Source organism: Cololabis saira, chromosome 9 (assembly GCF_033807715.1).
Source record: "Cololabis saira isolate AMF1-May2022 chromosome 9, fColSai1.1, whole genome shotgun sequence".
NCBI classification, from domain to species: Eukaryota; Metazoa; Chordata; class Actinopteri; order Beloniformes; family Belonidae; genus Cololabis; species Cololabis saira.
In genome coordinates this window covers 20,998,872-21,011,995 of record NC_084595.1, presented here as the reverse complement: position 1 = coordinate 21,011,995, position 13,124 = coordinate 20,998,872, and the positions used below count along the sequence as shown (strand labels likewise).

Here is a 13,124-nt window from a genome sequence, read left to right as displayed (position 1 = left end):
AATGGCTGCGGCTTGCTGATGGAAAATACAGCAGAAAGTCTGAATCACACACCAGTGGCTGGTCCCTGTTGAGCCTGGACAATGACTGGGCCCTAGTCTCCCTGTGGGGGCTGTAATAGACCCTGTCCAGCTCGTTAATCCTGCCCTCGCTCAGGGCCCCTTCCCTGGAGTAGTTTCGTGGCCCAACCTCCCGTCCACGCCCAAAGTGCTCCCTGTTCCTGAAGTCACCCGTGTGCACGGGCTTGGCTACAGTCGCCGGGATGTCAGAGAAATCCTGCTCCATGCTGCACTGGCGGGTCAGAGTTCGCTTACGGCCCATAGCCAGCGCACGCCTTTCCACTGGCCCCTCACAGTGGATGACTCGCACAGGCACTTGCATGGGGCTCCCGTGGGCATAGTACCCTCGATGACCCCGTCCTAGGGAGCCCTCTTCCTCACTGCCGCAGTCTAAACCGCTGTCAGGACTCTTGGTGTTCTGCCGACTGGGCCGTCCAAAGTTGCGCTCCTCAGCGTAGTAACCAAAGCGACTGTCGGTGAAACGAGGAGAGGACCGCTGGCGCTGCAGACGACAACTCTTGTGGCTGGGATGGTCCTGCATGCGAGTGTCCCGGGGGTAGATCCTCCGCCGACTGTGTGGCGTCCCTGGCTGCACATCGCCTTCAAAGCACAGGCGCTGACCCATGCTGTCTATGCTGTCCGACTCTTCCTCAGCCACCTCCGGGATGCTGTGGAGACGCTTACTACGGAGGGACTTCTGCTTTACCACCTCCCTCTGGAGATCCCAACAGTCTCGTTCATCAGCTAAGTCCTGACGCTTGTAATATGCCTATGTCATTGTCATGAGGTGATGTTCCATGATGTCACAGTTCATTCAGAGTCAGTTTAAAAGTTTCAGTTTTTTAATTGTTTTGAGGGGGGGTTGAAAGGTTTTTCGAAGGTTTTAGAACAGGCAGGAAACAACACAGTTTGTGAATAGAACAAATGGGGAGGAAAAGACAAAATAAAGACAGAATTAGTTATTTGTGGCAATGCAGAAATACATGCAATCTCATTCCATGAAGAGGAAATGGCATGCTCTGAACAGGAATCTGTCGAAGCCCAAAGATGAAGCATCATCTTACAAGGACACACATTCATAGAAAGTAAACACATGAAAATAATGTCCCAACAAAAAAAATAATAGGCATAATTAGTGTCACAGGAAATGAAAACGTCAACAAAGTAAAATCTTTAAAAAGTATGAAGACGAGTGAGTGGGAGTATCAGTTGACAATTTACCGAAACTTACATAACTTACTTCTCAGAGTTTTGAGAAAAACAGCAGCAGAAAAAAATCTGAAAATTAACCTGTTGCAATTAATATAACAACTTCCAATTAACATTTCTTTAATCATGACTATACAGTTTTTCAAAGAATAGTGTCTCTGTAAAAACGACGGAAATGTGCAAAAATGCTAATGGAAAGAAGTCCTGGAGTATTGATGTATGCAGAGTTAATAACCATTAGAAACCCCTCAAGACCAAGCTATTACCCCAACACATTTTACAGGACAAGTAAAGGGATCTGCTAAGCTTACCATCAGGGATTTGTACCAGTTTCTAATAGTTTAACGTAACACAGTCTAATCAGCACCAATCTCTACAGTGTCTCCCACTCTCACAAGAAAATGTTTTGTAGACTGTCTTTGCATCCACACATCCACACTGACAGGATAAATGAAGACGGTGCCGACAATGTTAACAATGACATTGAAATTAAACATCGGGACACGACAAAAGTAAACACGAAAAAGTAAACAAAAGTGAATATTTCCATTTAAGTACTCACTTAAATGAGATTCCCATATGCACTTGTTATGCCATGACCCTTTGATACAGTACAGTATATTAATATCAAGAACATCAAAATATAGCGCAAGTCTAACTAAAAAAAATAAATAAATAAAAAAATATGCAACATTAGTACTTTTAATTAGCAGCACATGCAGTTTTTACAATCATGTGTACAGAGCCATTACGTGAGCTCAGCCTGGAATGACAAAGCAGTGCAGGAGGGGAGGTGGTGCAGGCTGGGCTAAGACAAGGCATGGGACTTCAGCCAGGCAAGAGCATGTGAGACCCTGCAGGTTCCTCTGCAGCCTGCAGACCCATCCTTTTCCACATCACTGTTTCATCTGGCACCTGATTACCACAGAATAAAGGTGTTCAATTAGGCATGTACCTTTAGAGTGTTGTGAGAGTTGATACTGCGCCTACGGCCCTCCTCCAACTGCATCTCAGAGTAAAGATCCTCCTCATCCTCCTCCAATATGTCAGACAGGTCAGAGCCCCGGCTGCTCTCTGTATGGTAATCCTCACTGTGGCTGTAGTGGTGATAATGATACTAAAGAAAACAAGGGAAAGTTGAATGGATATTAACTAAATAGAGATCAAAAAGTTCCAATGATTCAGATCATCAGATCTTTTTTCCCTGCGAACTGATTTTGCCCAAGGACATAAATGGAAGACTTTGCACTGCAGAGAGGATATCACAGTAATAATAACTGCACTACACTGCATTATGTTCAAAGGGTGCTTACATACTGGCATTTTGTAGCTATAAACGTGGGCCACCAGTTGTACTCCTTTGCTCTTTACATGGCCACAGCAAGAGAGAAAAATCCTGCAAACAAGTGTCCTTACATGCACGAAACCAGCAGTCCGGAAATAAGTTTGACACTACAATCCAACTGCCGTAGCCAGAATCTGGACTCATCACTGAACGTAACGCTCCTCCACAATCGACTGGGAGTACCAGAAGCTCAAAACAAGAGTCAATAGCAGCAGCAAAATAAGTTGTTTGGCATTGGCAGAGAAGATTTGACACATTTTTCATGTGTGCAGCCCACATACTCATCCCACAAATGCATGTTCCTTACAAATGTGGTATAATTTAAAAGGAGAAATAAGCAGGGTTTCCAATGGTATAAGATTTATTGCTAAGAAGCATTGGTACAACAAAGAAATAATCTACCAAACACAAATTTCCTGACGTTTTTGGCTAAGTTTAAAAACTTACCTCTCAGATTTTCCGCCTGTCTGGAAAGCAGCTTAGGCATTTCTTTGTAGAACATTTCCCCCCTTTCCAGCCATGGTGACTGTATGTAGGAGTCACTTTCCGAAAAGGCGCAAAATGAACACCTCTTTTTTTCTGCCAGAGCAAAAGGAGTAAAAAAGGAGCGACCGCTCGTGTATGTAAAGGTCATCCCCCCATTCTGTAACGGAGTGAGAAGTGTGAGAATTTAACAACTTTCTGATCAAGTTGTACGTGTGCCAACTATAGTCGTAAGCACAGCGGAGATTCATTTTGCTCCAGGCACAAGCAGCGCTCGTAGTTAAAACCTGCTCACAAGTGAAACAGCAGCTGGTGAGGAACACCTGGACGTTTCCAGCTAGAGGAGCCGTAACGTTTTTATTTACTGTACTGATGCTGTACAAGCAGCTGAATCTGCCTAGTTACACTGTTCAATGCCCTCCCGATCAACTACACATCAGCACGCTGCACACTCACCTCTCTTGTCCATACGCCTCTCACTATATGATTTTTATAAAATCATTATTTATTTACCATAAATGCAATGAATGTGACACACACACGATGTCAAGTCACACTTTGCCTCCGGAATACAAGTTTCACGTGTGTAATGACACACGTTTGCAGGATTTTTCTCTCTTGCTTGAGCCAGTATTTAAAGGCCAGTGCAGTCAAATTGGTGGCCCACTTTTACGGAAATGTTACAGAATGCCAGAATGTAAGCATTTAGTATCTAAGGGCCTAAAGAGAGAAGTTTATTAACCTTTAGAATCATCTATATTTCTGAATTAATGGTTTTAAAGATCAATTTAAATAAAAAGAAATGTTCACAAAACCTCAAAAATACATCTAAATAGCTCCAGTAAATGACACTAGTGTTCTGCAAACATGCCCTGTAAATTTCCATCACTCCTGTACATAGGTGTGAAGGCATGTTGGTCCACTGCTGTGTAAAGAACACCTCACAAACATTTAGCGTTTCACTGCAATTCCTCAGTAATATCGCCTACTCAAGAAACAAATAACCAGGCATTTTTTTTCCTTTTTTATCCAAATGTGTACTCTTTTAAGTTCTGTTTAATGCATCACTGTACCAGTGGAGAAGTAGCTTTGACCTTTAATTCAGTGATTGTTTAGCTAGTTTACTGTCTGACATGTTTATGTAAACATGTTTAATGACTGCAGAGCCAAAATCTATTTCTGAAAAGCCACATAGTGCATTAATAAAACCTCTAATGAATCTACACTATGTGAAGTACAATTGTTGAAATAAAGCAGAGTAAACTCCAGTTGTACAAAATACATACATAGCTTCAGAAGTTAAGATTGTTCAATAAATAAATACATCAAAGTCAAGTCACAGGTAAGTGATCTTATGCTCCTCTTATGAACAAGAACTGCACATGCATTGTTAGGGCAAGCAGAGTTTGTGAATTCAATAGAGTACCTGTCTGCCCAACTCTGAGCCTCTAAGAAATTCATCCACTGAGGCTCCTCTCCTTCTTGCGTGAGGAGAGTCATAACCATCCTCCTCCTCATCAGAGTTTACTGGATGCAAGGCATTAACTCGATCACTAAAGATATTCCTTTTCTCAACCTGTCAAGAGAAACGTTAGACTTTTTGGTAAGATGAAAAGACACATCCCCACAGAACATTTTCAAAAAAATGGACACGTTTGGTCCTAATCGGGGCTTCTTTTGTATTACTGGCTCAATAATGGCACTGGCAAGAGTTATGTGGGCCAGACATAACAGTTGGAAGACAGACCAAAGGTCAAGACCTGGGTCTTATTGGGGTGGTGTTAGGGCTGGGCGATATATCGAGATTTTAATATATATCGATATATTTTCAAATGCGATATGGTACGAGAAAATATCGTTTATATCGATTTAAAAAAAAAAATAAAAAATTTAATGATTTTGATATAGCTTATTTTGTGACAAATTGACTTGAATGTTTTATTTGAGATTTGCACAAATGTTTTGTTATTTGCACAACTAATCAACCTCAGTTGAAAAGTCTGCCTGTTATTGTACAGTGTATTTTAATTTAATTGTTGTGCAGGAAAGGGATAGGCCTATTTGTTTTATTTTATTCAAGAAGCATTTTTATTCTATATATGCAGGCAGTTTATTTTTATTTCATTTGTTTTATACATTTTGATATTGTGCAGACCTCTGTTAATAAATGTACCTGTGTGACATTTGGCACGAGGCTTTGTATTAAAACTGACTGTTTTTTTAAGGGTTTGCCTCAGAAAAAAATGAAGCTAACAGAGATGCTAACAGAGAAGCTATGCTATAATGCTTTGGGGGAAACCCCAATTATGGCACAGAAAAAATATCGAGATATATATCAAGTATCGCCATTCAGCTAGAAAATATCGAGATATGACTTTTGGTCCATATCGCCCAGCCCTAGGTGGTGTCATGTGTTGTCCGGCTCGCTGTCACTCAACGTCTTTTTAGGGCCAGGGGTGGGCAAAAAGCCCAAACGAAAGGCAGATTTGGGCCATGTTTAGGATTTTGCATTTTTTGCTATCTGAGATTGTATTGAATTCTTGTGTTAATGGTTTCAACAATAGAAATAAGTGTCATTATCTCATCATCGTGACTCACACGCTCACTCAGCTCATGAGAGAAATCTGATTTCTAGGGTCAGATCTAACGCCTATCAAATTTGGAAATTCTGTTTAATAAGTGAACCCTTACGCACCCGGTTTCCCTCAGCAAATGCTCTCTGGGCGGCTTCCCTGGCCATGGCCTTGGCGATGGTGTTGGGGATGGGGACTCCCTGAGGCTGTGGCAGGATCCTCTGAGGAGAGGGGGATCGCCGTGATGGGAAGTGCGGCGGCTCCAGGTTGGGTCCGTGCATGGGAGGCAGTGGAGACGGGGAGCGCTCCCAGGGCTGTGCTGACCGACGGCTGACTTCATGCTCTTTGGTTTCTGGCTCTCTGGCACTTATTGATGCTTTTGACTTGGGAATGGAGTGGCGGTGAAAATGAGGCTGAGGTTGAAGAGGAGGGTGGCGGGTGGGCTGTGAGTGTGGTTGTGAGTGGGGTAGAGTGTGGGGCTGGACTCCTGGCAGAGGCTGCACGTGGGGCTGAGGGTGATTCGGGGGATATGTTGACGGGTAAGGAGGATGCGTTTGGGAGTGCACTGGGTGGGGCTGTGGCACTGGGTGCGGCATAGAAGTGGGAGGTGCTGTGGCTCTGTGGGAAAGGCGCGGGGAGCCCAAGAGGTTGTGTGGGATGATAGCCACAGGTGAATCCTGAGACTCTCCTTGGGTTGATAATGTCCTCACAATGACTTCCCTGGCTTCCAGACCCTGAATCCTGCTCAAGTCCACGGCCACAAAGTCTGCTGTGGGATATAAGACCTCTGCTATCTGGATTCACAGAGGAAGCAAACAGTTTTACAAGAGGGTGGTTCAGAGTTAACAGTATTTACAAGCACTCTATTTATTTCTCTTGAAATAAATATACATTATTGTATCACTTGTGCACTCTGATTGTAGGGAAACACTTGCTTAGTAAAACATTTGAAATCAATTAAAACCTACTATGACATTTGTAATGTTGAATTCTAACCAGTTTTTTTTAGATACTGTTGAAGTAGGCAGCGTTCTCTGTGTGTGTGTGTGTGTGTGTGTGTGTGTGTGTGTGTGTGTGTGTGTGTGTGTGTGTGTGTGTGTGTGTGTGTGTGTGTGTGTGTGTGTGTGTGTGTGTGTCCATAAATGCATATTTTAGTTGAAATAATCCTTGAGGAAAATCTACTTGGGTCCACTTCTGTTTTCAGGCCTCAGAATATGTATCTTATGGTAAAACTCTTCAACCAATCATAGATCTTTTCAGACCAGATCAGACAAGGTTCATTGAAGATTAACAGTTCCACTGACGCCTGAGACATATCAGATTAATGATTAAGCAAAATATCATTACCATAGAGATCAGGCTTTTACATCTGTTAGGGGCAGCCCATTTCAACTACATATAAGTGTGTGCTCTAGTGGATGCGTGTCAGGAGGCAGGGACATTAGAGATTTGCAGGAAAAGATTTGTGTTTGGTGTTTTTTCTCCTTACTTTACTAAATCACACCACTTGGAGAATGGTCAAATACTTTTTCTTAATCTGCCCAGGATCCTGGCCTTCAGTGAAATAACACTGAAGTTATGAGACAACTTTGATCCAAGGGAAATTAATTTTTGTTTTTGTTAATTCCAGTCTTTTGTTCTTGTCCTTAGATCAGGGCTCTTCAAGTCTGGTCCTTCAGGGCTGATGTCCTGTATGTTTAAGATGTTTCCCAGCTCTAATGCACCTGATTCTAATTAATTGCTCATAAAGAGTCATGTGTGGACCTTGGTGAGCAGCTAATACTTGAAAAGGCCAGCTCTACAGATGGGATACAAGTATTAAATCACTTCTCCAGGAGATGGCAATAGAGCACATCTAACAACTGTAACCATCCAAAGATAATATCTAACATCAACACAGGCAACTCAGAAAAAACTAAACATGAAAAAAACAAACTACCTTTTGCCCCTTTGTGCACACAGCGTAGCCAATTACACTGGCCCCATTGGATGTCCCTGAAGGTGTCAGGGGTGGTGGTTTCCATCTGACCTGTAAGAGCCCCGGAGTCTGGCCACACTGGACCTGCACCTCCTGGGGGGGAAGAGGTGGCCCTGAGGAGCACATGACAGACACTGCATGGGGTGAAAAAGAAGCACCGTTCTCACAGCTTTAGACAATTCTGCACCTTTCATGCCTTTTTAATAAAAAAAAAAGAAAAAAAATATAATGCAATGAACTCAGTGTCAAAGACCTCTGAATTCAGCATCTACTTTACTATGTTATGAAATAAGGATATTCTGACTCCAGATGAACTATGTGCCTCACATCTCACAGCTCAACAGTAATACTCTTTCATGCCCAAATGTAGTACTTAAGATTATTTTGTTGTACTGAAGCTCATGTTATTGTCATTTTTTCTCACGCATGCATTTGTATTTGTATTGGGGGCAGGTGTTACAGTGGTTGAAAACTCAATGTTTGCCAAAATTCAGCAATCAGCATTTGTACAACAATATCCTGTTGCCAGATAGTTGCAGACATTTTTTATAAAGATTCAGTAAAACATGGTTTGCTATTTCCTGTCTGTCAAAGCTACCTGCGTACTAACCACCACACCCATCTATGCAGTGCTGCAGCTCACCTGGAGTCATGTAGTGACCAGATCCACTTAGCAGTATCTCTATGCAGCAATGTGGAGCTGTGTCAGTGTCTGAGAATGTACATTAGCACAGTTTTAACATCATTTATTGACTGTCTGTGAGCAGGCAACACACTTTAAAAAAGCCAGATATTTTCAAAGTGTACTTTGTCTTTAACAACAAGCTGCACTGCAAAGTGAAAGGAGAGTGCAAATGAATTTTTCAGTGTGGCCACTTCCATTATTTCTGGAAACAAATTGCATAAACTGACTTTCAGGCAGTGGACTTGTGGGGCTCGTGATTGATATGGAAATAAAAGGACTAATGAAGTGACTTGCTTGATGAACACATGCAGAGTGTGAAAGCCTACTATAGCGCTTCCAGACACTGTCTTCCTTATTGACAGCCACTGTCTGCAACCGATACTGAGACTATTCGAAGCTCCTATAATTTACATATCCAATACATAGATTATTCAATGAACTCTCAGCATCAGCTGCCACAAAAGCTGCCCACAGAAAATGCAAATTTAGGCTTCAGTCTTCTTATTCTTATAGTGCTTTGTTTTCTAATCTTTTTCACTGTTTACATATCTGGTGTGTTCTTTGGTTTTTCATGTTAAAAGAAGATGACTACAGGTATGTCGTACAAAAATAAAAATAAAATAAGAATTATATGAACACACACACACAGGTTGATAACCTGAACCTTGAACAAATAGACATAATAAGCTGTGTAGCTGGCTGTGAATATCATCAATCTTACTGCATTTTTGCTTTAAAGAATTTGCAGTCGTGAGAAAGTCTGCAGGGAGAATCCAGGTAACACTAAGAAAAAAAATCTTATAAGAAAGAAATCTTTTCTTACTATTTACAGTAATTTGGCACATGATTCCAGTTTCATGTAGCTCCCTTTTCCCTTCAAATCTCTCATAAATATGCCCTCATGTATCCCAATATGTGTTTTATTACCGTTTCGCACACATACAACCTTCTTTGAGTTCAAAGCAAAGGGGGTTCGGGGCAACAATGACATGGGATTTTTATGTTTTTAATTGTAATGGTCTTAACCATGAGGTGAAATAAACAAATAGATGTTGGATGGTGAATCTAAATTCTCAGCTTTTAGATAAATCTGAACCCAAAAAAGACCCCTTGAAGATTGTCCATTACATTGGACAGGGGAGTTATCATTAACCCTGAACATTTTAAAATTTTGCACATTTTTGATACATTTACAAGTAGTCTTTATCAAACTTGAGTCTAGGCACAGAAGGCAGCTGGTATCACTGAAAATACACTGGGAAACCACTGCCCAACACCATAAACCAGGCAAAACTGACAAAGCGTTTTGGTCTTAAAGGGATAGATGTTTTCTTCTTAACCATTGAAAGATAAGCAATGACAGAAGAAGACTTGGACTCAGACTTAAATTTAAAGGTTGGTTAAATGGGCAGTTCAATCAACATCAGTCATGGTCTACTAGATGGGTAAATAGTCGACATTCACCTCAACAACTGTATGCTGCTAAAGTCACACAACCAATGACATTAAAGACTGAGGTTTTAAATGAGTAAACATACACCATTTCTCTGTATTAGTAGTATTTCCAAATATGTATATTATTATATTTGCACACAAAATCTCAGTCAGCCTGTAGTCATACAAACTCAAGACCATTTTGTTTAACCAACCAATAAAACAGTAAAGTGAGTAATGTGTAAGAGGCTAACCTGCTGGCTGAGTGCAAAACTCCACAGAGATTTCCTTCTTCTCCCTTTGATCCATTGGAAGTTGCCAAGGCACCTGATGTGGCTGTGCAACAACCTTTACCTTGTAAACTGTCATTGGCTTCAAGTTAAAAAACTTGTACTTATAGCCCCCAGCCTTGACCATGTCATACTCTGCACCATTGAGAAAGATAGTGTGACTGTAATTGCTGTTGCTGGGCATCCAAGAGAGCTCAGCAGAGCTCTGTGTGATGCTGTCCACCCGCAGGTAGTAAGGTGCCACTACCACATCTTTTCCCACAAGAAGAGTGCATCGGAGTTCGTCTGATGGGCCCCGGTCGGTTATGCTCTGCACTGAGATGCGGTATGTGTTAGTGACCAAATTGAGCTTTTCTATAAGAGACTTCGTCCTGCCCCCGTAGGGGACGCTCATGCGAACCTCCTTATCCACCAATACATTGTAGCCACTGATGGAGCCCCAGCCCGGTGGGACCACTGGAGGATCCCAGCCGATAATCACACTCTTGGCCAGTTGTTTAATCAGGTTGATGCGGCGGGGATAAGGCACAATGTTTTCACCAACTTCATCAATATTGACATCCAAGGTTCCTGTCCCATTGCTGGAGGAACCCAGGAGGTCCAAGCCTAAGCTGCTGGTGCGTAGACAGTCTAGTTTACTGAGCGACAGCAGGCTGCTTATGCCCGTTCCAGTTCCTGTGCTGACCGCAGGTCGCTGATGGCCCAGGCTACTGTGGTTGAGGTAGCCAGGCTCTTTAGCCACTGTGTCTCTGTGTTGGACAGAGGCCGTCCCCTCATCTTGGATAAAATCCACAAAGTTAGATGGGACAAGTCCCCGCTGTCCATCCAGCAGCTCTCCTGAAAAAAAAAAGTAGATACCTGGTAACGTGGTGATTAACTATAAAAGGTAGCACACTTTAAAAGATAGTCAAACCTTCGTAAAAGCCATCCTCATCCATTGTTCCATAAACGTAGAGGTACTTCCCTGCCACCAGGGGGAGCTCTGCCTCTGGATGCTCATTAGGCCCGTCATATGGATTGTAACTACAGTTGCAAAAATCAGTCATCAATTAAACATCAAATACGGATCTCTAATCCTGGACAAAACATTTGATTTAAGCAGCAGTTTATATTTATTAAATGACACATATAATTTACAACTACATAACAAAAAATGCAGGATATTATTTTTTTTTTTTTTACAGTTTATTTATTTTTTATTTATTTTGTGTGTATGTTTTTGTGTTTTTTTGGGGGGGGTGGTGGGAGGGGTGGGTTGTAGGCGAGATTTGGCTTGTGTGCACAAAAGAAAATTGTAAGACCTACTGTTATTTAGGATGTTTGTGATTGCCTTTCTTTTGTGAAATAAAAAGATATTGAAAAAAAAAAAAAAAAATACAGATCTAAACATTTGCTCCATACTTTCCAAAAAGGTAAATTATTCACACAAAGTGCCATTGGCCACTTTGCTTGTTTGACCTTTGTTAATCATTCTGGTTTTTAACATGCATGAGAGAACTGAGGGCACTGTGGGTTGACAGCTCTTTCACATAATTGTGTGCTGTGAGTCGTAATTAGTTTTTTGTTCTGACAGATAATTTTTTTAGTGCAAGAAACAATCATCCTTAAGACCAAAGGTCAGAACAGAGGCTGAGAAACCAAAAATATTCTTAGTAAATTCTTATACATAACCTTTCTTTTCATTTAAGTTAAAACCAATTTTTGGCCAACTCTGTCAGTAGTCACATGTGCTGTATGTGGGTATGGTGCTGTAGTTACAGTAGCACACAGCCCTGTTAACAGTGAAACCAAGAAAAATATTTAATAAGTTAAAGCGCTACGAGGATCTGAAATAACTTATTAACAGTAACAGCTTTATGTCACAGGAAAAGATGTGTTGTGAATAGCAGAAGTACATTTTAAACACATACCTATATCGAGCAACACACAGTCGAACCTTCCCTGTGAAGCGTGGTTTGGTCCTGGTAGTTGAGCTAAGTTCTTTGTCCATCTGGAAAAAAGGAAAATGCACATATGATTCAACTTACAGGATCAAATGCATCTTATGTTTTCACTGTTCACCGCATACTAATCTCCCACATGAACATATTTTGGAAAAGGTGTATACTGCAAAGAACTTATTTTTATTTTATTGGTTTAGTTGATAGGGACAATGCAGTTTAAACATAGTTTCACTACAATGACAGCAACTGATGTTCTGCACATAGAGTTTATAGCTATTGCTAATTTGAAACTCCTGTCCCTAGTTGGGCTTTTCTAACAATAAAATACAATACAACAATATCTAGGACCTATAATACAAAATATAAAATTACATCTATTTAAAAACAATCACAAAATAAACAGTCACATAATCCCACAATCTCCACACATCATACACATACTCGCTCACTCATTCACTTCCTCTCAACACGCATTACAACACACACAGTAACAACATTTCAAAAGTGGGTACAATCCTGTTGTGTTTTCAGCCAGTTCTTAACCATGGATGCAAAGATTCTGCTATCTGATACCAATTTAATTTCATTCGGGAGTCCATTCCAGAGATGACCGCTCTGCATACAATATTTCCTGTTAAATATTTAAACCTGTATTTAAAGCATTATTTTATCAATCCAATACAGTAGAGCTTCAAGAGTAGTAATGGGAAGTCTCAATGAGACCTGCTCTCCAGGTATTCGCAAGATTAAAGAGTGGCGTTCATACTAAAGGACAGAAAATATGCGAAGGAGGTAGTGGATCTAACATTGGTGAATTCAACTCCTTTATACTGTTTCACGGGCACTCTTAAGTTTTGTTTTTTCATGTACAATGAGTCAAATCATTTATTTGTAGGAAAAAAAAAGGATTGGGAAAAGTGTCTAAAACAGGGATGTGCAACTTTGGTCCTTGTTTCCCAACTTTAACACACCTAATTCATATCAATAGTCATCACCAACTTGTCATCAAGGTCTACACAAGTCTCTTAATGACATAGCTACTTGTATCAGGGTGTGATGAAACAAGAAAACATCTCAAACTTGCAGGACAGTGGCCCTCGAGGACCGGAGTTGCCTATCCCATGTCT

At 41.1% G+C, this 13,124-nt stretch overlaps 1 protein-coding gene across 13 annotated transcripts in view; it reads right to left on the bottom strand.

Moving 5' to 3' along the window:
- rimbp2b (RIMS binding protein 2b) overlaps positions 1 to 13,124 on the bottom strand; it is a 108,172-nt gene that overhangs the window by 19,247 nt on the left and 75,801 nt on the right. For 7 of the 13 annotated variants that reach the window (XR_009783172.1, XM_061730744.1, XM_061730750.1 and 4 more), the window contains 9 exons: positions 11,965 to 12,044; positions 10,968 to 11,077; positions 10,019 to 10,891; positions 8,289 to 8,357; positions 7,607 to 7,779; positions 5,790 to 6,461; positions 4,521 to 4,670; positions 2,222 to 2,383; positions 53 to 826 (listed from right to left, as the gene is read on the bottom strand). Coding sequence is in view for 12 of the 13 variants with exons in the window: in XM_061730744.1 (XP_061586728.1) it covers positions 53 to 826; positions 2,222 to 2,383; positions 4,521 to 4,670; positions 5,790 to 6,461; positions 7,607 to 7,779; positions 8,289 to 8,357; positions 10,019 to 10,891; positions 10,968 to 11,077; positions 11,965 to 12,044 (3,063 nt within the window). In the remaining variant the exon portion in view is untranslated. The remainder of the gene's footprint in view (positions 1 to 52; positions 827 to 2,221; positions 2,384 to 4,520; positions 4,671 to 5,789; positions 6,462 to 7,606; positions 7,780 to 8,288; positions 8,358 to 10,018; positions 10,892 to 10,967; positions 11,078 to 11,964; positions 12,045 to 13,124) is intronic. The other 6 variants (XM_061730755.1, XM_061730756.1, XM_061730749.1 and 3 more) reach the window with 4 other exon arrangements.